The following is a 24,712-nucleotide window of genomic DNA, read 5'->3' on the forward strand; positions in this document are numbered from 1 at the left end:
AGCGGAGCCAGCGCTGGGCCAGGCGGCGGCCCCTGCGTGGCCAGGAGCTCACGGAACCTCATTTTTTCTCTTCCTAGTCCTCCCACCCCCGCCCCCCACCCAGAAAAACAGAAAGCTAGGGAACTGCCAGGAAGGGTGCTTCGTGCGGCCAGCTGTTTGTTATCTGGTTTGAAAAGAGAAGGGAGATGGCAGGGAATAATCCCAGCCTCCTCCCGACTCACGGATCACGGGAAGGTGGTGTTTGCGAAAACACGCTCCTGAGGGCTGGGGGGAGCGGCGGCCTGTCCCTGTGCGTTTCCCAATTTCCCTGGGCTTAATCACGCGCATTGTCTTTTGACAGGTGAGGAGGCAGGGAGTGGGTGAGGAGGACTCCCTGGTGGACATCCGAGAAGGAGCTGAAAGCAGGAATAACCTGTCCCCTCACCTCCCCAGCAAGGAAACCTTTCCACAAACAGGAGCGGCCAAGCAGGACCGAGCGCCCCCCCGGCCCCCACCAAACCTCTTCCCAGAGAGGGGGCATGTGAGGCCTGACAGCTCAGCGGCGCCTGCCAGCAGCTGCAGCCCCGCGGCGAACATCTGAACTCCTCAGCGGGGTAATGGACCCCCTCCTTCCCCCCCAGAGACACAGCCTGAGTGGCAGCAACACCGATCCTTTGGAGAGTGGCTCCCTCTCAGCTCTGTCACGCAAGAACGCTCTCTGCACCACAGCCCATTCTGCCAAGTGACTTAAAGGGATTAAAAAAAAAAAAAAACTTGGTAAAGATAAAGGGGTAAAAGCCAAGCAGAAGCCTTTCAGAAGAGGTGGCGGCCAACAGACAAAAGGGCAAAAGTTGAAAGGGGGCAGCGAGGCCACCCTCCCAGGGACAGGCGCCGGGCCCTAGGGCATGCCTGGGGAGCAGGGGCCCGGAACATCCTCAGGCCGCGCACGGGAGCCCCGGGGCTGTGGGGGGCGCCCCCGCAGGCCCCTCATTCGAGCCCCTCACTCCGGGAGGAGAAGCTGGCAGCGTCCGCAGCCTGGGGTGTGACAAGACACCGCTCCTGACTGCGGCCACGTCTCAACGTGAGGAGCCCGGCAGAGCGAAGCGCAGGGTCTCCTCCCTGAGCCCCGGGCGCCCCCCAGCGCCACCCAACACCCCAGGCCTGTGATCCGCACCCCGGGTGCCAAGGCTGGTGGGCTGGGATGTAAGCGTGGCCCAGGCCCACCTCAACGGAAACGCAGCATCCAGGGCGGCGGGCTCCCAGGCTGCAGCGAAGGAGGTAAGGCGGGTGCAGATGGGCTCCTGAGGCCCAGGAAGGCCCAGAGGCTCCTTGTGCCCAGAGAGGGCACCAGATGGCCGGGGCCTGTTCTCCTGGGGCTGGGTCAGGGCTCTGCAACTCCACCCCACCCACCCAACACGTGCAGCTGAAGCAACCAGTGGCACCTGCTTGCCAGGGCAGGGGTCACTGGCTCCCTGGTGGCCCCTGTGCTGCTGGGTTCTGCCCCAGGGTAGGTGGTCCAGAGTGTAAGGGAGTGACCTTTCCTGGAGTAAACTCCTGCCCCTGGGAGAGGCCTCGCTTTGAGCCCTTCTGAGTTCTGATCAGAGAGGGAGGCCGCGAGGCCTTGGAGAGGCAGAATTTTTGGTGACCTAGCTGCCGGCCATGGCACCTGCTGCCCTCCAACTGGAGAGGGTCCCCAAGTCCCCTCCATCCAAGGCCTGGCCCTGCCCTGGCCGAGAGGACACAGGGTGGGGCTGATCCAAGGTCCTGTGCCTGCTGGCCCTTAGGCGTCCTCTGCTCTGGCCTCTAGTTCGAGCCCTTTTGTTGGTTAGAGTGGCTTGATGCGGCCCAGAGACAGGCAGTAAGTGCCCTAAGGTCACACAGCAGATGGTGAGCATTGCTCCCTGGCGGCCCCAGTTTGGCCCGGAAGCATAGGGGGCGGGGCCTACTCCTTCTGGCTTCTCAGAGGCCTGGAGGGCGGGTTCTCGCCTCCCCAAACACAAATCCCAGGCAACCTCTCTCAGCAGCTGCCGCCCTGGGCAGGGCAGGGAAGCCCCAATTCATTACCAAGATGGAAAATGACACTTCCCCGCGCTCTTCCCCAGGAGGGGCTGATTTATGGCCGCACAGGGGCCGGGGACATTCGTCAGCGCCGCTCGGTGCGCACGCCGTCTGCGGGGGCATTAATAGCCGTGTTATTAGCCACCAGCGTGAAAGATGCCCTGCGGATCGGTTATTTGCTGTTATTTATTATAAAGGCGCGCCAGCCCGGCAGCACGGCATGAGGCGTCGTGAGCTCGCTGGAGCCTGCGCTCGGCCCCTGCCCAGCCTGCCTCCTGTCCCCCATCCCAAGGTACCACCCCGTCACTGGCCCCTATTCGCCTCCCATCCCCTAGGAGAGACCAGGGGGTAATTCCTGGGGCCGAGGCCAAGCCAGAGTGGGGCAGCAGCAGGCCTGCACCCCATCTGCTCTGAGCTGGCCTGGCTCCATCCCATGCATGGCAGGAGAGGAAAGACCAACTTACTGGGCTGTGGGGCCAGACAGAGGTTGGTTGGAGCTGGGAGCAGTGTGACCTTGGGGATGTCCCTTCCCCTCCCTGAGCGTGCTCCCCTTTGTGCAGTGAGGTCGGGGGCTCCGCAGGGCTGTGACCAGCTGGAAGGGAGAGGAGTTTGTGCAGGGCTTTGCCAGCTACTGCTATCCATGGGACTAAACCCAGAGGGCTAGAGGGGTGGCCCTATGTGAGAGATAGCCCCCATTAGAGCCTGCTTGAGTTGGACACTGTCCACCATCATCCATTCCACGCCAACCCAATGGGAAAGGGTTTGGGAGTTCAGTGAAGGGGCCAGAGGTTTATAGGCAAGGGAGAAGGCTGTCCACGGCTGCTAGAGGGTTCTCTCTGCCCTGGAGCCACCCCTTCTCCTCTCTGGGACTCAGTTTTTCCCAGGTCCTCTATCTCCCCGAATCCAGAGTCCTGAGCTGAGTTCCACCCTTGTGTATATCTGTAGGAGTGGGAGGGAGGGGGCCATCTCTAAGAAAGCAGGGCCAGCCTCTACGCCTGGAAGCAAACCTGCAGCCGGACAGGGCCAGGTGGGCCACCTCAGGTCAGGGGAGACGAGAGGACACATCCAGGGGTTTTCCCTAGGCTTGCCCCCTCAGCCTGGGGTGGCCGCACTGGGCAGCTGAGAGGGGCAGGGAAGACACCTGGGAAAGGAAGGCCCGAGTTTGTGTCCAGCTCTTCCACCACCTGCTGCACAATCAGACCAGGCCCTTTGCCCCTCTGGGCAGCCGTGGTGAGGGTGTGCTAAGTCGCTTCCGTCATAGTCACTTCTTTGTGACCCTATGGACTACAGCCCACCAGGCTCCTCTGTCCATGGGATTCTCCAGGCAAGAATAAGAGTGGGTTGCCATGCCTTTCTCCAGGGGATCTTCCTGTCCTGGGGATGGACTCGCGTCTCTTATGTCTCCTGCATTGGCAGGCGGGTTCTTTCCCTCTAGTCCCACCTGGGAAGCTGGGGTGAGAGCATCTGTCCATAATTACCTCCCAGGGTTGCGGGGCTGACAGCGGGCCAGCCTCTCCCATCTCTCCTACTGCCCTGTCCTGCACTTCAGATTCTGGGGCTTCCCTTTGGCATCCCCATTCATTCACTGAACAGGTGTTTATGAACACTCCCGTGCCAGGCTGTATACTCACTAGGCCAATGTTCAAGATGGAACATATTCTGACTTACAGGAGTTTACGCCATAGTGGGAGGGGTTGACGGTCAACTTGTGACAAACGAGTGGGGCAGGGGAGGGGTCTCCCTGAGAACAGGGCCTGCATATGGGGGATCCCACTCACCTCCTAGGGGAGGTCCCATCCCCACCCAAGCCTCTGCCTTATTATCAGTAGACATCACCCTTCCCAGTCTTCCCAGGTCATCTGGCTCCTTTTCCAGCCCCTGGCTGCCAGGATCCCACTGGCTGCTGAGAAACCCAGCAATGCAGACCTAAGGCCCCTGCCCTGTTCTTTGGGCTGCCCCCCACTTCCCAGAATGACAGGCCTCAGGCCCCTTTCCTACCTTCTAAAAAATCCCAACCTTTCCTTTTTTCCTTCCCCAAGGAATTACGCCTCAGTCTGGGCGGTTTTACTAAAAACGCACACAGACAGACAGAAATATTAGGTGCAGGAACATCTTATTAAATAATGCAGAGAAAGAAACAAAATTACACGTGTCTCCTTTCATCCCCCACCCCCTCCTGGCCCTGAATAGTTTAATATCGAACACTGTTATCAATATAATTAACCTCTAAGACACAATTTTAAAGTCTTGTTTTTTAGAGCAGTTTGTATCCTCTGAAGTTCAGGACACCGCGCCGCCCCGTCGGCCCACGCGGTGAGGTGAACTCGAGGTACATTTTGAGTGGATTTGCATACCTGTCGGTAATCACCGCCAGTGATAACAACTGATGCATAATGCATGCTGCATGAAATTAGAAAAATAATTAACTTTAGGTTTTAAAAGAATCCCACCCCTTCCCCCGACACGTTACAAGTTCTCAGCTGGCACCATTAGCCGAAGTCAGGGGCAAAGTTGAGCCGTGCAGGGTTGGAAGGGCCTGGAGGTCAGGGTTCCCAGCCCCCTGCCTGAAGAAGAGGCCTCAGGTGGGCCTAGACTGGCCTGAGCAGGAGTGGTCCTGCGTCCCCCTTCTGCCCTCAGTTCACGTGTCCTCGACCCACAGCAGGCCCTCTGTTTCAGTAGTTTATCCTCACAAGAACCCAGGACAGTTTATGGTCCCATTTTACAGATGAACGCCTGAGACCCAAGGCCACATTCCATCTGTGGGGCCTGGACTGAGCTGAGGCAGGGCATCCTCAGGGAGAGGGCGGCCCCCCTGCCTCTAGGCCCTCTTCCCTCCATGATGCGTGCAGCTAAGCCCAGAGAGGTGGGGGAGAAAAATGCAGGATCCCGCGTTAATGTATACTAAGGTTTACCGAGGACACATCGCAGGTATGGGGGTGACGCTGCTTTGGCGGAGCTCCCAGCCTCCCCAGTGGGGAGGTCACGGCTTCCTGTGGGGTAGAGGTCCTTCCGGAGCCAAGAAACTGCTTCCACCCCCCAGTCTGCCCTGCCCACCTCTCCTGCCTCGGGCCCTGCTCTGCCAGTAAGGACCTGAGGGCCTGGCAAGGTTTAGGGAAAACACGGTGAATTGTTCTTGCTGAAGGGAGGGGCTGGGAGGGGGCACAACGAAGGGGGAGGGGGAGGGGCTTCCTTCTGTCTGAGCTGTGGCCCCCTTGCCCCCCGACCCCGGGGTCTGCCCTCCACCTCTCTGAAGCTCAGCCAAGACTGGAGGCAACCCCCCTAAGTAGGTCATAGGAGGACCGTGGGGTCCCTCCCAGGGCCAGGATGGGGCGGCCCTTCTTTCCAAACCCTCCAGGCCTGTGCCGGGCCCTCCTCATCATCTTCCTAGAGGGTGGGGTTCTCAGCCACCTGAGGCCCAGAGAGTATTGCTGCAGGTCACACAGCTGAGGTCCAAGGTCATACTGCAACCTAGCCCTGGTGTGCCCTCCCGGCCCCTAGTCCACACACCTCCTTCTTGGGGTCAGGGCCACCTGGAACTCTCTGGTTCCTAAAGTGGGGATGGGGACTAAGCCTGGCACTGTGGTGGACCCAGCCTCAGGACGTGCCCACGTGGACAGCCTTCAGGCGAACAGGAAGGAAGGCCAGGCTGGGAGGCAGAGGGAGCCCTATCCAGAGTTACCGCTCCTGCCTGAGACCCCCCAGCTCCCTCCAGAAATGACCCCCACCACTGCTCAGCCCGGCAGTGTGCTCATGTCTAACTGTGCCCCCGTCCCAGGAGCCTGGGTGCCATGTCCCATCCAGCATGCCAGGGCCTGTGCCGGGCCTGGGGTCCCGCAGCTCCCTCGCCCACATGCTGCCATCACTGACTCCCCAGGAAGACCCCCTAGAGGGCCCTGGGCCTCCGGTGGCCCCAGTTTCATGAGGTTTGGGAAAGAAAACAGGGAAAGACACCAAGAAACCAGGGGTCTCCGCCTGGGAGGTGCCTCCAGCCAGATGGCAGGTGTTTAACGACGTTACTCTGCACCACCAGTCGAGTGGGTGTGGGAGGCAGAGCCAGGCACAATCAGGGGCGGCGTCACGGAGCAGGTGCCCAAGCCGAGGCCTGGGGGCAAGGGGGTGAGTGGAAGCTGACCTGGCGAGGGTTGAGTAGGGGACGCGTGTTGGTGTTTAAGAAGCAGGAACAGCATGTGCAAAGGCCCAGAGGCAGCACAAGGGGGAGAGAGCAGGCTTGGGGTCAGTGTTTCCACTCCAGCTTGCGGGGTGGGAAGGCCAGGCTGAGGATGCACAGTGTGAGTCTGGGAGGCCCAGCATCACAGCAACTGACAGGAAGTCTGTGTCAGGAAGCAGCCTGGCCTACCTGTTCCCAGTCTACCCTGGAGCACGGCGGGGGCAAGGGAGTGAAGAAGGGGCCTCTGGATTGCAGAGAAAAGAGACAGACAGTTAACACAGAGGCTAAACCGGTGTGCCTGGGGCAGTCAGAGAATAATTGTTGTTGTTCAGTCACTAGGTGGTATCTGAACAACAGTTGCTACCGCATGGACTACGGCATGCCAGGCTTCCCTGTCCCTCTCCATCTCCTGGAGTTTGCTCACACTCAGCAGCTTTTAAACTTCAGGCATCGGGACACACAGGCTGCACGTCTGTGGGGGTACTTTGCCATGTACTACCTCACTGGATGCTCAGTAGTGAGTCCCTCCACTAAGAGGAACTTGACTCCATTTATAGATGTGGAAACTAAAGCTCAGAGAGGGCAGGTAACTTGCTCAAGATCTCACGGCCTGGAAGTGGCAGCACCTGAACCAAGGCTTCTCTATCTGAGACAGCAGGCGCTAGCAGCTGATGGGAGGATGCTGAGGACGATGCCCCGGGTCAGCCCTGGGCTAGCGGAGGTCTGGATGCCCCTAGTCCGAGCCATCCCCTCCCCCACCTCCCCTGCACGCCAAGGAGCCTGCTGTCAGTCATGGTGCTGGCAGGTCGTAACTCACACCACACTGAAGTCTGCGAGATTCTCGCAACGATGACAAGTGACCCCCGTAAAAGATGGGCTATCTACTGGGTTTAATTTGATGGCCACATAAACCGTCAAACACAGAACAAGGGAATAAAAAGTCCTCGTGGCACCCGGACAATTAAAGGGCTCCTTGGGCAAGGTGTCTTCCTCCCCACTCCACGTCTCACCGTGCCTTCCTGGAGCCAGAGGGCTCAGCATCAGGAGGCCTTGGGGGAAGGGGGTGGCTAGGGAGACTCAGCCAAGATGGATGAGGCCTGAAGACAGGGGAACGGAAAGGCCTTGGGTCCCTGCCTCCCAAATGCTTCTTGGTTATCCATCAGACATCTCTGAAAGGTACAATTTAGACTCTATTATGATGCCGGGGCCTCTGGAGGCTGAGGGCTGTGGCCATGAGCTGAGCAGGCAGGGGAACTGATGTTCATGCCAGAGAAGGCGGTCTGGCCTTGGCTTTGGCCTTAACAAGTCTGCTCCCTGCTCAGGGCACTGCTCCGGAATCCCTGAGCGCCGGGGCCACCAGCATTCCTGAGTGCCAGAACTCAGCAGCTGACAGGTCAGGGAGGGTGTGCAGATGCTGGGGATGCTGGGGAGGTCCCCAGCATCCACTGGCCAGATGCTGGGGACCTGGGCTCAGACTGACTGCTGAGACTGAGGCAAGGTGGCCTGGAGCGGGCCTGAGCCTCCCTGTCCCCAGCACCCACCTTGTACCTGCCTCTTGAGACGGTACTTCCAGGTTCCCTGACCTTCATGGTTCTGGCTCCACGCCAAGGAAGGGACAGAGGTGCAGCTGGAAACCTGGGCTGGCCGTGACCTTGGATGGGTCCGTCACTTCTCTGAGCCTCAGCCTCTCTGCTCAGCTGTAAAGCGGACTCATGTGTATGTGACAGGTGGGCACGGATCCAAACACATACCTTTGAGGGGCTGGGCAGGGCCTGGGTTAGCCCCGTCCAAACTCACCAAGGACCGTGAGCACAGACCAGCTCCAAGTGCCCAGGGGCAGGGGTGTGAGTGCGATCAGGACCCACAGACCAGGGGCAACCTCCACAGGAACATCAGGAGTGAGCAGGCAAATGTCCTCAGCCCCTCAGGCCAGCGGGGCGGCCAGGAAGAGGCCCAGAGCGTCGGTCACAGTCTCGCCAGTCCCCCTTCTGCCCTCAGGACCTCATCCCTCTCCGACTCCACGTGCAGACCTCATGCACCCTCCCCCACCCCCACGTGCTTCCACCTAGGTGTCCTCGGCAGGCCCTCACCTTGCCTTGGGTCCACCTCATGGACAAAGCTTCATTCCACTAGCAAGCCCGGAGTGGAGTTAGTGCGTTAGCCACGGGCAAAGCCCAAGCTTCCTCCAGAAGGCCTTGGAGCTGCCAGCAGCCTCAGCAAAGCCTCTGTAATGCAAACGGGGCATGCGCTGAGGGGGCCGCAGCGAGCGGGGCAGAGGCATTCCAGCCTTTCTCAGCACTTTGGCCAGCTCCCTCTGTCCTTGAGTGGTCACAGGTGCCAAGTCACACCAGGCCCACACAGCCCATAGTCTCTGCCCTTGAGCACCCGAAATTTAGTCAGGGGACCTTAAAACACTGGGCACCATACAGCCTGACCTGCAGCCCACAAGCCTAGTGGTCAAGACCTCCCCTAGGTTCTTCCTCACCACTTCTCAAGTGGCCCAGCTTAACTTGACATCTCCAAGCTTCAGTGTTTTCATCTGTTATATGGGAATAACCAGGGCCCTGACCTGACATTTGCTGGGAAGATTAAATAACTTAAATATTCATAAAATTCTAGATGAGCTTTATTATAGTGTGAGCTACTATCCAACTAGAAGAGAATCTCAAGTGGCTAGAACATAGGTTGGCACATAGCAGCTGCTCAAGAAAGATATGCTGAATGGCTGGATGGACAGATCCATGGATGGATGGCTGAGTGGGTGGGTGGGTGGATGGATGGATGGATGGGTGGCTGAGTGGGTAGGTGGATGGATGGATGGGTGGATGGCTGAGTGGGTGGGTGGATGGATGGGTGGGTGGGTGGATGGATGGGTGGGTGGGTGGATGGATGGGTGGGTGGGTGGGTGGGTGGGTGGATATCTGAGTGGGTGGATGGCTGGATGGCTGAGTGGGTGGGTGGGTGGGTGGGTGGATGGATGGATGGATGGATGGATGGGTGGATGGCTGAGTGGGTGGGTGGATGATGGATGGATGGATGGGTGGATGGCTGAGTGGGTGGGTGGATGGATAGATGGATGGGTGGATGGATGGATGGATGGGTGGATGGCTGAGTGGGTGGGTGGATGGATGGGTGGGTGGGTGGGTGGATGGATGGGTGGGTGGGTGGGTGGATGGATGGCTGAGTGGGTGGGTGGGTGGGTGGGTGGGTGGATGGATGGATGGGTGGATGGCTGAGTGGGTGGGTGGATGGATGGATGGGTGGATGGCTGAGTGGATGGGTGGATGGATGGGTGGGTGGGTGGATGGATGGATGTCTGAGTGGGTGGATGGCTGGATGGCTGAGTAGGTGGGTGGGAGGGCGGGTGGGTGGGTGGATGGATGGATGGCTGAGTGGGTGGGTGGGAGGGAAGGAGGGTGGGTGGGTGGATGGATGGATGGATGGATGGATGGATGGATGGATGGATGGGTGGGTAGATGGATGGATGGGTGGATGGCTGAGTGCATGGATAGATGGACGGGTAAATAGATGAGTGGATGGATGGATGCACAGGTGGGTACATGGATAGCTGCTGTTCAGTCACTAAGCTGTGTCTGACTCTTTGCGACCCCATGGGCTGCAGCACACCGGGCTTCCCTGTCCTTCACTATATCCCAGAGTTTGCTCAAGTACCTGGATAGACGGGTGGGTAAATAGGTGGGTGGGTGGATGAATGAGCAAATGAGTGGATGTAGCAGAGGAAAGCTCTATATGGCATCAGGAAGACCTCGCAGAGGAGGAGGCTTTTGAGCATGGTCCCGAAGGGTGACGAGCAGTTTGCTGGACAGAGAGGAATAGACGAGAGGAACAGAGAGGAACAGAAGAGAGAAGGATGTGCTGCGGTTGAGAAATGGAGACACGGGGTCCCTGGGGCACAGGAGCGAGGTCCCCACCGTCTCATTCAGTGAGTGGGTCCTGATTCTGCTCTGCACTCCAGGGCCATCCCCTCAGGCTGCGGCCTTGGTTCAGACTGCTTGAGGCCATCATGTCTCACACCGAAAAGCTCCCGTGAACCTGGAGTTATAAAGCAGATCTTTGCCGGCTGCACGAACACACCTTCCCCACCGAGGCTGAAAGATAATTTCTCTTTAATTGATTTTTTTACCACCACAAACAGTAAAGTAATATGAGAAAAAAAATCTACACTGCAATTTTTCCATTTGTGAAAACCGAAATTACACTTTGCAGACACTTCCCTCGGAGTGTGGACCCCTCCCTCCTCTTATTGTGTTTCCTGACTTTAAATGCTAGAAAACAGATACATGTATTTTTCAAAAGAGCTGAAAGTTTTCTGGTTTGGGAAGGGGGCAAAGCGAGGAATAATTTCTCACATTACATGGAACGCGGTAGGGAGGGCACCTCTGCTAGAAGGAGGTTTCTGTAAATACACGAGAAGGCGGTTCTGTCGACGCCGTTCTGTCTGTAAGATGCACAAGAGACAAACAGGACATGTTGTTTTAACACCATTCGATGAAGCTCCTCGCTTTCTCCTGCTCGCTAGTGGCGACGCTGGCAGATTCTTTTTGCAGGTTCTAGTGATGCCCCCCGCCCCCACTGAGCTCACAGGCCTTGCGGAAATAAACTTTCCCTTCAGAGCCTGGTTCCGAGCCAGAGGGGGATGTGGGTTCCCCGTTTCATGAGAAATGGGGGCTCCAAAGTCATCCCACCGACACCGACCAGCCTTTCAGCATCAGCCATAAAGATGGGCCGAGTGTGGGGATCTTGACAGAAAAGATCAAACCTGCAGCCCGGCTCCCACTAGATCAACCTCACGCGCAGCCCAGGGTCACAGTCCAAGAAGGCCAAGGCCACGTCTGTTTCATTCACGGGCAGCATCTTTGCTCCCGCTGAGATTAACATTAGCCAGATGTCCTTAGAGGCTGACCGCAGCCTGAGCGAGCACCTGAGATGTAAACTTGGCATTCGGAAGGGCCGGGGGGCGTGTGCCTCGAGGCCTGACCTCTGCCCCGCGGCCCTGCCTGCAACCGCGCCTCGGCGGCAGGCTGGGTGGGCGCCGGGCTCGCTCTCACTGCACGTGTCTTGTGCTCCTTGCAGGTGTAGAGGCTGCAAGTCGGGGGAGGGGGGCCCGGCTCCGCCAGCCGTCCATCATGGTGGTGGCACACCCCACCGCCGCCGCCACCGCCACCGCCACGCCCGCCGCCACCGTCACGGCCACCGTCGTGATGACCACGGCCACCATGGACCTGCGGGACTGGCTTTTCCTCTGCTACGGGCTCATCGCCTTCCTAACGGAGGTCATCGACAGCACCACGTGCCCCTCCGTGTGCCGCTGCGACAATGGCTTCATCTACTGCAATGACCGGGGGCTCACGTCCATCCCCGCTGACATCCCCGACGACGCCACCACTCTCTACCTGCAGAACAACCAGATCAACAACGCCGGCATCCCCCAGGACCTCAAGACCAAGGTCAACGTGCAGGTCATCTACCTGTACGAGAACGACCTGGACGAGTTCCCCATCAACCTGCCCCGCTCCCTGCGGGAGCTGCACCTGCAGGACAACAACGTGCGCACCATCGCCCGGGACTCACTGGCCCGCATCCCGCTGCTGGAGAAGCTGCACCTGGACGACAACTCCGTGTCCACCGTCAGCATCGAGGAGGACGCCTTCGCCGACAGCAAGCAGCTCAAGCTGCTCTTCCTGAGCAGGAATCACCTGAGCAGCATTCCCTCGGGGCTGCCCCGCACGCTGGAGGAGCTGCGGCTGGACGACAACCGCATCTCCACCATCCCGCTGCACGCCTTCAAGGGCCTCAGCAGCCTGCGGCGCCTGGTACTGGATGGCAACCTGCTGGCCAACCAGCGCATCGCTGACGACACCTTCAGCCGTCTGCAGAACCTGACCGAGCTCTCGCTGGTGCGCAACTCGCTGGCCGCCCCGCCCCTCAACCTGCCCAGCGCCCGCCTGCAGAAGCTGTTCCTGCAGGACAATGCCATCAGCCACGTGCCCTACAACACGCTGGCCAAGATGCGCGAGCTGGAGCGCCTGGACCTGTCCAACAACAACCTGACCACGCTCCCCCGCGGCCTGTTCGACGACCTGGAGAACCTAGCCCAGCTGCTGCTCCGGAACAACCCTTGGTTCTGCGGCTGTAACCTCCTGTGGCTGCGGGACTGGGTGAAGGCACGGGCGGCCGTGGTCAACGTGCGCGGTCTCATGTGCCAGGGCCCCGAGAAGGTCCGGGGCATGGCCATCAAGGACATCACCAGTGAGATGGACGAGTGCTTCGAGGCGGGGGCGCAGGGCGGCGCAGTCAACGCCGCTGCCAAGACCACGCACGCCAGTGACCATGCCTCTGTCACCACGCCCCAGGGCTCTCTCTTCACCCTCAAGGCCAAGAGGCCAGGGCTGCGCCTCCCCGACTCCAGCCTCGACTACCCCATGGCCACGGGCGATAGCGCCAAGACCCTGGCCATCCACGTGAAGCCCCTGACGGCGGACTCCATCCGCATCACGTGGAAGGCCTCGCTGCCCGCCTCCTCCTTCCGGCTCAGCTGGCTGCGCCTGGGCCACAGCCCGGCTGTGGGCTCCATCACGGAGACCCTAGTGCAGGGCGACAAGACAGAGTACCTGCTGACGGCCCTGGAGCCCAAGTCCACCTACATCATCTGCATGGTCACCATGGAGACGGGGAACACCTACGTGGCCGACGAGACGCCCGTGTGCGCCAAGGCGGAGACGGCCGACAGCTCCGGCCCCGCCACCACCCTCAACCAGGAGCAGAACGCTGACCCCATGGCGGGCCTGCCCCTGGCGGGCATCATCGGTGGCGCCGTGGCCCTCGTCTTCCTCTTCCTGGTCCTCGGGGCCATCTGCTGGTACGTGCACCGGGCCAGCGAGCTGCTGACCCGGGAGCGGGCCTACAACCGGGGCAGCCGGAAAAAGGATGACTATCTGGAGTCGGGGACCAAGAAGGATAACTCCATCTTGGAGATCCGCGGCCCCGGGTTGCAGATGCTGCCCATCAACCCTTACCGGGCCAAAGAGGAGTATGTGGTCCACACCATCTTCCCCTCCAACGGCAGCAGCCTCTGCAAGGGCACACACACCATCGGCTATGGCACCACACGGGGCTATCGCGACGGGGGCATCCCCGACATAGACTACTCCTACACCTGAGGCAGTGCCCCTCCCCTGCCTCCCGGCGCGGCTGCCGCGGTGGCGCTGTGACCAGCTGGCTGCCATCCGACGGGAACCAGGCAAAGAAACTCCACGCTGACTTTCCCGGCGGAAAGCAGAGTTTGGGGAGGGTTGACAGTTTTGTAGGACACAACAGTGGGAAAAAAGTTGTTTTTTTTTTTTAAAGAATAGAAGGCAGGAGGGAGGTTTGACGTTGCTGAAGACATAATTTATACCAAATTATGCCAGGTGGGGAGGGAAAGACTGAAAATAATGTGGCAGGAAGGGTTGGGTCGGGGCTTTTTTTCCCCCCCTGAGCTGGGAAGAGACTACTTGTGCGTCTCACGCTCCGCGCACAGCCGTCACAGAGGAGCCGTTTCAGAAGCCGCTGGCACGAAGCCCTTCACCCAGCCCTCGCGGCTGGCTGCTCACTGGAGAGATGACATGATGGAAGGTTTTCAGGCTTCTCACAAAGGAGAGGGGAAGAAAAGGATCTTTTGCTATGGAGATATTGTCCTGAAATCTCTTCCCTGGTTCTTTCCATGCCTTCTCCCCTTACAGATTGGCAGAAAAGAGCATGTCTTTCACGGCACTCTTTGAACAACGGTGTAGTAGATTAAAAAGCAAGCTTCCTTTTTCCTATACTGGAGCCCTCCTCAATTCCATGCAGCATAGGAATCACGGGAGCGCCATGGAGGCTGTGGCTCTCCCAGCCACCTGGGGGTGCGTCTCTCGACCCGTCTATGTTGATGGGATGTTTCTGTATACAGATGGGTAGATACAGCCACGTATACAGTCCTTACCGTCCTGCTTGGGTCAGTTCGTACAATGTCCTGAGACAATAGAGTCGTGAAGATGTTGCTTTCTGCTAGCACCACTGAGTACGTGGACTGTGCTGAGGATGGGAGCGGGGTGGGGGACAGTGCCGTTCCGGAAGGCGGAGGCGTGTCTGTCCTGGCCGGGTGGCTGGGGAGACCCTGGGCGAGCGGCATTTCAGCTCAGTCCTATCTCAGGGTGGCCGGGGCTGGGCCGAGCTCCTCTCTGGCGTCAGGAAGAGCTTTTCTGGGCCGCCCGCGCCCTCGTCTCTCCCTGCGCCGCAGACGCAGGCATGTCAAGAGCTGCCGTGTGTGCAGTGTGCTTCCTCCAAGACAGGTAATTGGTGCAGGGATTTTTTTTTTCCCCCCAATATCAGCTGATTAGACCTAATGGTTTCCATGGCTGCTCAAACAAAGCCCAGTAAAAGACATGTCAATTCTCAGAAAAGCCCTAGGAGACAGCAGCCGAGCCCCAACCCCCCTTCCAAGAATATAGAACACACTCAGCCGTGCCCACCCCGGGGGTCTCCGCTCTGGAGAAGGGAGGCCAGGTCTCTCTAAAAATGCCAGCCTCCAAAAGGATACTGACCGGAGCCCTCAGAAGAGTTGAGATTTTTTTTCCCTCCCTCTGGAATCAATGCTGCCATCATTCATCAGCTGACAGCGCTGTTTGGCGAGCCATGAGATTGAAACGATGATGAACTAATGACAGCGAATCTGGGAAGAAGAGAGGAGAGGGGCCTGGGGTTCTGATGTCCACGGCGTTCCAGCCCTCGGAGAGCTGGGGGGTCACCGTTTGCCAAGGTGCCAGCTGTCCTGCACCCAGGAAGGGCGATATCAAAAGGAGAGGCGCTGGCCTGAGGGCAGAGAGGATGAGAAGGGGTCCAGCCCCTGGCCGTGGCGTTTTCAAAAGACCTTGACTGCTCTGACAAAAGCCAAAGGCAGGAAGAGGAAGACAAACAGGAGTCACCGGGCTGCGAGGACAGGCCCAGGGCCCAGCTGCTCGCTCAACATGAAAAGAGGCCGCTGGCCCCTCAGCGAAGAGGCCGGGGTTGAAAGGAACGGACCCGACGGCCGCGTGAGTGAGGTGGACGAGAGGCGCAGCGCTCATCGCCGGGCGGGGAGGATGGTCTCACCGAGCGGGGATCCTCGACCCCGGGCTTGAGGGAGAGGCCGAGGGTCACCGACACATTTCATTCTAGACTCGAGCTTTTTCCCTTTTCCCACCTGAAGCTTTTTCTCCTACAATGAAGTCAGGAGAGAAAGGCTTCCGAGCGTCAGTCTCACATCTGGGTGAAGGTCGCCCTCCCTCTCCTTCCCCCGCCCCAGACACAGGCCCCTTCCCTGTGGCTCAGGGAGGGGCAGGGGGCCCCCGAAGCAGTGTCCAGGAGGAGAAGGGGCACTGGCCAGGGGTCAGAAGTTCAAGGTCTCTGCTGTTCCCTGAATGCAGTCTTCTCCCTAAGGGCACCACTCCAGTCTCTGGCCAGTGTGCCAGCCCAGCCTCCCCGCTGCCAAACCCCCATCCCAGCCACCAACATGCTGGGTCCCCTGCTCTCCCTCCACATATGTCCTCCTTTCCCAAAGCCAACTGAGAGGTCAGATCATCCCCTTAGAGGCTGAGTGGGAAGGCATTTGGGGAACCGCAGGAGACCCTACACATCGAGGCTACGGGAGTACCGGCAGCTCTGAGAGCCTGCCTATGCCAGCAGTGCCCTCCAAGCCAGGCCCGGGAGATGACCACCCTCCTCCTCGTGCAAAGCAGGCCCAGGTCCCCCGCCCCCGCCCCAGCCTGAGGACATATCAGTCTCCTCCTCCCAGCTCCTGCACTCAGGGGCACGGGCCCACCTCACCCCGAGGGGAAGCCAGGTTCTTGCTGAAGGCATCCTCCTGCCGGTTTAAAAGTGCTGGAGGCAGTGGAGACTCAGCCCAGCCAGGCCCCACGGGCCACCTCTCATCTTTTCTCAGCATCCTAGCACCTCTCCAGAACCCCTTCTGAGAACAAGCCTCCAAATGTCAGCTGTCTCCCGGCACCCCCAGGCCAGGGACGGGGCCCTGAAGCCGGGTCCACTCTGAAGCCCCATCCCCTCCTGGTCCAGGTTCCCCCTGGCCAGCCAGGTAACCTAACAAGAAAAGGTGTGCCAGGGCGCCCAGCCTCCCCCAGCCCCGAGAAGCACGTGAGGACACAGGGCCTGGGCCACCACTTCTGTCTAGAATCTCCCTCTTGTGGGCGGCCCACCTGACCTTTGCAGCCTCTTAACTAGCCAGAACAAACCTCTGTGGCCTCAGCCCTGATGAGTGTATCTCGTGGTATTTAAGGCAGGTTTCAAGTTTAAAAAAGAAAAAAAAAAAAGCCCGTGACACTTCTTTGGTTAAGTGGTTTACCCTTCGTGGTAATTAGATGTAGTGATTGGAATCTCTTTTCTATTACATGGCAATTTTCCTTTAAATTTCCCCTAAAAAAAAGGAAAGAGAGAAGGCGAGGAAAGCAGGCAGCGGGGCCAGGCGAGTCATTTGCATTTTGCGAATGAGGCCTCTTGTAAGCTCAGCTCAGGCGTGGGGCCCAACGTATGGAATGCTTAAGAGATTACTAAGAATAAAATCTATTAATTAGTCATACTCAATTCCGCAGACACGATGTGCACCAGAAGCTCCTTTTCTTCCCTCTTCCTGCGGCCTCCCGAGGAAGCCTCCACCTTCTCTCGGTTGGCTCCTGCGTCCTGGACCGCCCCCCACTAACAGGGCAAGCTGCGTGGCCACCCAGGGGGCCTCCGGGCTTGGGGACAGGAGCTGGGGCGCCGGCTCCTTCCCGCTTTGGGTGACACTGGCAGGGATGGTGACAGCGGCTGGGAAGATGGCACGACTGGGGGGCCCAGGCTTCCGCTCCCTAAGTCCGAAGCCCACGCCTGCCTGTGCCTCCGCCTTCCTCGATGGGCACCAAGCTACCCCCGCGGTCCCCTGTGGGTCCCGGGAAGCCCGACTGCCCCAGCAAGCAGCAGAGCACGAAAAGACAGGGAGGGTTTCCAGGCGGGGTCAGGGAAAGCCGGCTTTGCGAATCCACAGCCTCTGTTTCCCCTTCTGTAAAGCAGGGATGGGCTGAGGCCGGGTCTGGCTCCACCCAGAAAAGCTGGGTGCACCACAGGCAGAAAAGAGGCGCCCACTCCCCCTGCCCCACCCCTGTCTGCTGACTCTGGAAGGTTCTAGTTGGCCCATGGCAGGTGATGGAGGCCCAGAGTGAGAGGGCCTGGCCGGGTGAGGGGTCCTGGGGGGCTGAGGGGGCTGACTAGGGCCTCGAGAAGGGAAGGGGTGGCCGGGCAACATGCCGAGACTGCGTCTGAGCCCCCTCCTTCACCCCCTCAGGGCTGCAGAGCGAGCAGAGGACACCGCCACCCCCCTCCAATGGCAGCTCAAGTCCCAAAGCCAACCCCCTCCAGAAATCTGCTTCCTGCTGAATGTGCCAGGGAGGACGGGGCTTCTGAGCCTCGCGCTTATGAAAAATACAACAAGAAAAATTGGATGCGGCAGACAGGGAGCGACGGAGCTGAGAAGGCAGCCGGGGGAGAGCTGGGGCACTTGGAGGAAGGCAGGGCCTCAGGGCGCACAGTGGCTGAAGCCCCGAGGGCCAGACTGCGTTCTCAGGGGCTCAGGGTCAGCCGGGTGGCCATACCGCCCCCCTACACTAAGATCCGTGCAGGTGATGGGAGCGGATGCCTGGCACTGGATCTGCGCCAGGGTGAATGCTAACGAGCCATTCACAGCCCAGCTCAGGCCTTCCAGAATGCAGGCAGAGGAGGCATCTTTTTTCTTAAGGAGGGATAAAAAGGCTCAAAAATGCAAATCATTACCATTTACAACCAAGCAAGTCTGCTAAATTGATTAGGAAAGATTAAACTCCTTGGAGGTGAAGGGAAAGGGGGATTTTTCGCATTTTATGAACCTGCTCCCAGTGGTTGTAGGCAGAGCGCAGGTTGGCTGGGCCTGGCTCGCGGGGAGCTGAGGATCTCTGAAGGCTGGCCCCACGCCTGCTCCAGCACTCGGGATACGCTGAGGTGGACAGAGCCTGGAGGGGAAAGCAGGTTTGCTTCCATCAAGTGCCGTGGGATGGGGGGCTGTCCTGGCCCCCAGCAGAGACTCTATTCGCCCCTACAACCCTCTAGATCCCATCTGCCTTCAGGGTGAAAAGCTAGGGGACCTTTGTGAGCAGGACTGTAAAGCCATGAGCCTTTCTGCTTCCTTTCTGTTCCAGGGCAGGTCTGTCTCTGATCCCTTCCCTGCAGCCAGTGAAGGGGAAGTGGGGCCAACTGTAGAGAGAGAACTGAAGGTCAGGGAAGAGAGAGCTGGCCCAGCAGAGAGAGGCAGTGAGCTCCCTGTCACTGGGAGCATTCAAGCACTTGATGGGGACGTGGCAGGTACTTTCCTGCCTATACCAGCACCTGGTTCTTGGACGAGAAAATCTCGGCTCTTACTCTTACTTTACCATCCCTGAGGACCGTGTAAGAAAGATATCAGGAGATTGCTCAAAATGACACGTGTCCCCTGAAAATCGCAGGTCAGGGCCATCCCACAGCCAGGCCACCTAGCCACGGCAGAGGGCTGCTTAGACACCAGACAGCCTGCAGAATCCCCATCCTCAGTGTCTAAGGGACACCCAGAGAGGAAGTCTAGACACATGCCGCCCTGTCTCGGAGTCGGGAGCCCAGAGGGTGACCCGCCACCTGGGCTGGCTCTCCTGGAGCATCTAGGGGGCTGCCTCCTGGGCACTGAAGCTCCCATCCCACTGGCTGCTCCCCCAGCAACATGCTCGAGGCTGCCGGCTCAGTGCCTCCGTCCCAGCCAGGTTGACGGCTGCCTGGGGCGCTTTTCACTCTCCGTTTTTAAGCATTTACCATTTCTTTTGAAATGTTCTAAGTAGTTGCCTGAAATACCCACATTTGCTTCTTTAAAAACACTCAAGAAGATTCCCTTGGCTCTTGATTTTCCCTCCCTTTTCTTCCGCCCTCCCTTTGCATTTTTAATACACTGTTTTTCTCTAGTTTCAGAAATTCTATTATCGCTGGGGCCAGGCCCATTTTCTCATATTAATGTGATTTGCAGGACTGCCCAAAAACCCCATCTCCAGTTTTGCAGGGGCAAAGCCCGCCTTTGCCCAGGTCCCCTCTGCAGGCATCGTGCCCAGGGCAAGCAGATCTTTACCTGCCTGATGCCTTGCTGATCAGCAGAGTGGATGCACTGCTCCCCGTGGGAGAGCCTGCCAGGCCAGGGGCCTCTTGGGACCACTGTCACTACCCCCCACCCCGTTTCTCGTGCTGAGAGAGCAGTGTGGACATACGAGGGCACTGGGGGTCCTGTGGGGGGGGCTGGCCTGGCCCCCACTTCCTGGCAGAGCCAGTCTCTGAGGCACTGAGGCCTTCAGAGCCATCCTGGTGCCAGGGCCCCTGTCCCTCCCACACCCACCCATGCCGCCCCCACACCTGAAAGCCCGAACGTCCAAGCCCAGGGCATCCTTGCGGGAAGGTCCTTGCGGTCACTGCCCCTAAATCTCTTTTATGGCTATCAGGGTGGACGGCCACTCAGGCAAGATGCCAGGTCCCCGCGCTCCTCCACGCGGGGTCACCGAGGCCCGGGACAGCGCCTGACATGCAGGGTGTCCCTCTCCTCTTCCTCCATCCTCGCGAGTCCCCGGTTTCAGTGCAAAGGGCCTGGGCGGGTGTGATGGAAACTGTACCCACGCCGCTGGCAGCCTTAGCGGGACTCCTCCTCCCCCAAAATTGTACTCCACCCTCCCTTGCACCCAGCGATCAGCAGCCGCGAGCCTGTTGGGGAAATCCAGCCACGGGTGAGACCCAGCCGCCCGCCTGGGGGACCCGGTTCCCCCTCTCTGAGCCGAGCCTCAGGTGGCTGATGAGGAGGGCAGAGAACTGGGTGTCCTGCCTTGTCTGACGCTCCCGTCAAGAGTCCCCACATCCGAGCCGCCCACCTGGATGACCCAACAAGGCTCTCCTCAAGACGGAGGAAAACAAATGCAACCCAAGCCAGCGATGAAAGACACAGCAGGGCTGCCACCTGCTCATCTCTGGGAAGCCAGTGGTCCAGGGCACTCCTCAGTGCCCTGTGTGGAGGACACGCCTGCAGAGGGTCCCAGAGACCACCCACCTCCGCTGGTCCCGTTTTCAAAAGGTCCTGAGAACCCAGGAAGAAGACACACAAAACCCTGGACCTAGCTTAGATTTTTTTTTTTAACCCAGCCCGGCACACCACCTGCCCGCAGGCCAGCAGCCTCAGCTGAGAAGGCCATCTAGCGTCCAGGAGATACTGAGAGCCCCGGGGAGGAAGCAGAAGTGCCCAGCGTTAGAAGTTTGCCATCTGAGAGGCAGAGAAGGGGGCAGATGGAGTGGAAGGCTGGGGACGGCTGCGGAGCTGCGACCACGGGCGAGCCAGAGAGACAGTGCGGTTGCGCCACTCTGCTGGCTGGGGCGGGCGCCCCCTAATTCCAAACATCCCCAGGCGGGTATGAACAGGGACAGGAAGGAGAAGAGTAAACTAAGGAAACCCCACGCGTACACCCTGCAGAGCAAATGTTTTTAAGAGCCACCAACTGCAATCTCCCCTCCCAATGTTCAAAGGTTACCGTATCTCATGAGGTGTGGTATGATAACGCACTGGTGGGGTTGGGGGTGGCCGGGGGACTCAGCAGAATCCTTCCCTCACAGCCTGGGGAGGAAGACAGCAGGGAGGGGTCCTTGGGCAGAGCCTGATAAATGAAGCGGGTCCCTCTGCCGCAGAAGGCGGATGCCTGGCCAGCCCATGGCCCGGGGAGGGTGGGGCTGCGACCAAGGTCCCTTCTGCCATCTGAGAGACCGCAGCTGGGGCACCCCCGCTTCCCTTGAGTCCCTGCACTTCCACCCCTGCAGAATCAGCCCCTGGCCACCCCCATCTTCTTCATTTCCCTCCAAAGGGCAGAGCAGTCTCGGGGGTCTGAGTGGTGGGACTGCTCCCGCCGCTGCCTGCTGCTGTCTGACTCCTGGCTGGCTGACCCGGCCTGGCACCGGGGCCCACCTGCCCCCCTCCCAGCCTCACCACTGGACACACGAACACCCATCACGACGCCAACACAAACCAAAGTGCACTGCGAACTGCCCTTGGGCCTCCTTCCTGTAGGTGCCTTGAAACTTCAATGTTGAGACGAATGTGATGAACTTATTTGGTCCTATTTCTGTTTGTCTCTTTTCATATAAAATGTCCAAGTCCACTTTCCTTGTCCTTTTCTTGAAATAAATAGAAAGATTTAACTTTTACAGGCCTCTCGGCTGCTGACTCCCTGCTTGGCGGCCCAGTGTGCCCGGGGCCAGGATCTGTCGCCCAGGGGGGTCTCGGTTGCCCACATCCCCTCCCCAGGCTGCCCTCCGAGGGTCAGCCCAGCTGTCAGGGCCCACTGGCACAGAGGTGGTGGCTGGGTGGGAAGGAGATTCTGGGTTAGCACATTCCCCGGGCACCACCAGAACCAAAACCGTGATCCTGCTGCAGGACGGAGAGGAGACGTCCGACCCCATCCCACGGGCTCTGGGGAAGGTGACTGCCAGCTAAAGGCCGATTCCAAGAGGGTTTTCACGAGGAGACGTATTAATAGGAGCCATGGGTTATCTTGTAAGAGGCTCCAGCAGCCGTGTGGGCGCCCAGATAAGCCTGGAACTGCTCAGGCGCTGGGGACACGGCTGTCCCTCCGCTGGCCCGAGTCCCCCCACCCCCAACACCCTTTATCCCCAAGATGCACCCGCCGATTTCACTACTTTGCAGCCCTATTCTGATATGTCACATCTCAAAGGGGGGGAAGGAAAAAAACTATTTTCCATGAGAACAATAGCAGTTTCTGCTAAATTTAACATAAAATAAGAGCTCATTACTTCTGCCTTAGATCTGATTCCACATCTGGAAACGGGTTAATGAGCTTTTTCCCTTATATTCCAAGGAAGCAAGGTTATTTCTGGAAGTGCTTTGCTGGCAAGTGGCCTGGCTGGGGTGACATGGGGGGTTCTGACCCTGTAGGTGCCCTTCCCCCCAGCCTCTTAGTCCTCAGTGCTGGCCCCCTGGGCGGGGGTGCAGGGGGGGCATCCCAGAGATGTGGGCCTTGGGGAAGGGACAAACGGCTTCCCTGACCTTGTCCGAAGGCCCACCCAGCACACAGGGCTGCCTGCTCCTCCCTCACCCAATCCACCAGCCAGTCAGCGGATGTTTACTGACAGCCTACTGTGTGGTGGGGGTGGGGCTGGGGCCCCCTTCCAGCCTCATGGAGGCGGGGAAAGGATGCTCACGGGCGAGGCGGCGTGGGGAGGCTCTCCGGGAGCCATGTCTCCACTGAGGGTATTTCCTTAGACGAGAAGGACTCGGGGGGGCAAGGGAGCGGGCCTGGCACGTGGCTGTCAGCAGCGCTGAGGCCGGGTCACACAGGCAGGTCTGGTCCTGTACACCCTCTGGAAGACTCCGCTTCCCCCGGAAGCACGGCGCCAATCCGCCGGCCCCAACCCCTGGCCACACCGGGTACTGTTCACTCCCCGGCAGGCCCTGACCCCGACTTCCTGGCCTGATGCCCTCAAGGGCCATTGAAGATTCCACTCAGGCCTCGTCTCTGGTGAGGCCATGCCCACCGGGCCACACCCGCTGGTTCTCACCTGCACGGGTGACGAGTCCCAGCACCATGCTCACTAGGGCCCCTGGCGGGCACATCTTGCCTTCCTCCCCTTTTCAGACCCCAGAGGCATGGCCAATGTGAACGGTCAATTAACACCAGCAAATTGATCGACCAACAGGTCACTCCATCAGGGCGGGACCCAAGGAGGATGACTTTCCAAGACTGGCACCGGTCAGCATGCGGTCTTACTCCCCGCCCCGCCCCGTAGCCCCGAGGGGGGCACTGACCCAGCTCATTGGACCCTCTACACGACCGACAGCAGGGCCCCAAACCAGGTGCCCCCAGGCCCCTCTCTTCAAGCAGGAGCAGGAAGAGAGCTGGGTTCAGGGGCTGCGTTCCTCAGTCCCTGAGAGCTAACAGAAGTTCTGCCCAGGAAGGGCTCACAGACTGGGAACCACCAGGTTAATGCCTGGCCTGGGGGCTCCCCAGGCAGGGCCTCAGAGCTGGGTGAGACCCGCAGGTCCCATCGCCTACTCCCTGTGCGTCTGTGATGCCTGTGCGTGAGGACGGTTCACGGCTCTCGATTCTCCCACCAGCACAGCGCCGACCCTGCTCCTGCGTGTACAGGGGCCCTGTGAGAGGGCTGGAGTGCGGCATCCACCCATGCCCCCGCTTGTCCAGGGAGCACAGGCCCTGTGCCCGGTACCCTCGGGGTTTACCCAGCACCCCTGGCTCCCAGGTATGGGCGCTGAGCTGGCTGGCACGTCCCCCAGGGAGGCCCAGGTGTCTCCACAACAGCCCCCGGGTCTGCACAGAGCAGAGGCAGCGTGCTCCCCACACCACCCCGACCCCACCCGAGGTCTACGGCCTGCTCCCCAAAGCTGCTAGAGGGGCTCTCAGGCTGACCCGAGCTTTCTGCCTCTGGAGAACAGGGGTGGGGATGAGGGCATCTTAGGTTTTAGTAAATGCCCTGGATGGGTTGGGCAGGGGGCGGGTTGCAGTTGGAGGCCCACAGGGATGGGCCCACAGGAGGAAATCACCAGGGACCATGGGGGAGATCCCAGGACCTGCATTCCAGGTCAACGGAAAGAAGACCCTCCAAACACAACTGACCCTTTCTGAAGAGCAGAAGGTGGTCTGAGTGGTCCTGAGCCCGTCCTCACAGGACAGCAAGCAGAGCAGGCGGGCCCCTTGCGGGATCGTGAGTTCTGGGTGGTGGAGGTGACAGGCTGGCAACGAGGAGCCCTGGTCACCGCACCACGTCTTCTGATGGCCCCTGGGGACAGGCTGGTCTCCCCTGAGGCCCAGGGCTTACCCTGCTGCAGCCCCGCTCCAGCCGAGCAGTTTCCAGCCCTTTCCTTCGCAAAGAAATCTCAGGTCTCACTACCACTGAGGTTACGGACATGAGCGGAGTAAGCCCCCTAAGCTGCTCAGCCACTAAGGGACATCCTAAAGCCCAAGGCCCCTGCTTCTGGTACCCAGCTCCTCCTGGTCGGTCAGTTCAAGTAGCATAAAGGGTGGCTACCATCCCATCCCTGCTCTTACCTGGCCACTACCAGGTTCCAGAAGCTTCTGTCCTCCTGCCCCTACTTCCCAGCAGGGGTCTCGGCCTCACCAAACATCCTGGAGAAGAAGCAACCAAACCCGGGAGGGGCCTAACAACCCCAATCCCACCCCGCACCCGAGTACAAGGCCCCAGACAGAGTCGAGGTCCCCCGCCAGCCCCGAAACGCTGCCTCCCAGGGGCTGGGAGGAGGTCGCGTGTCACTTTCAGGCACCCCCGGCCCGCCCGCCTCCCCTCCCGTCCTCTGCAGCCCTCTCGTCCCCTGTCAGCACCGGCCTCTGCACGGCCCGCCGCCCCCAGGCCTGGCACCGGCACCTCTGAGGG

General features: G+C 59.6%; 2 protein-coding genes across 2 annotated transcripts in view; one reads left to right on the plus strand and one right to left on the minus strand.

The window, feature by feature from the left end:
• FLRT1 (fibronectin leucine rich transmembrane protein 1) overlaps positions 1–21,491 on the plus strand; it is a 126,198-nt gene extending 104,707 nt beyond the window's left edge. Inside the window, exons 2-3 of the mRNA XM_018042907.1 lie at positions 341–1,257; positions 11,300–21,491. Of these exons, the coding sequence (XP_017898396.1) occupies positions 11,353–13,386 (2,034 nt within the window). The 5' untranslated portion in view covers positions 341–1,257; positions 11,300–11,352 and the 3' untranslated portion in view covers positions 13,387–21,491. The remainder of the gene's footprint in view (positions 1–340; positions 1,258–11,299) is intronic.
• Positions 1–24,712, minus strand: part of MACROD1 (MACRO domain containing 1) — a 194,768-nt gene that overhangs the window by 139,547 nt on the left and 30,509 nt on the right. The window lies entirely within an intron of this gene.

Source organism: Capra hircus, chromosome 29 (assembly GCF_001704415.2).
Source record: "Capra hircus breed San Clemente chromosome 29, ASM170441v1, whole genome shotgun sequence".
In the NCBI taxonomy this organism is placed as follows: Eukaryota; Metazoa; Chordata; class Mammalia; order Artiodactyla; family Bovidae; genus Capra; species Capra hircus.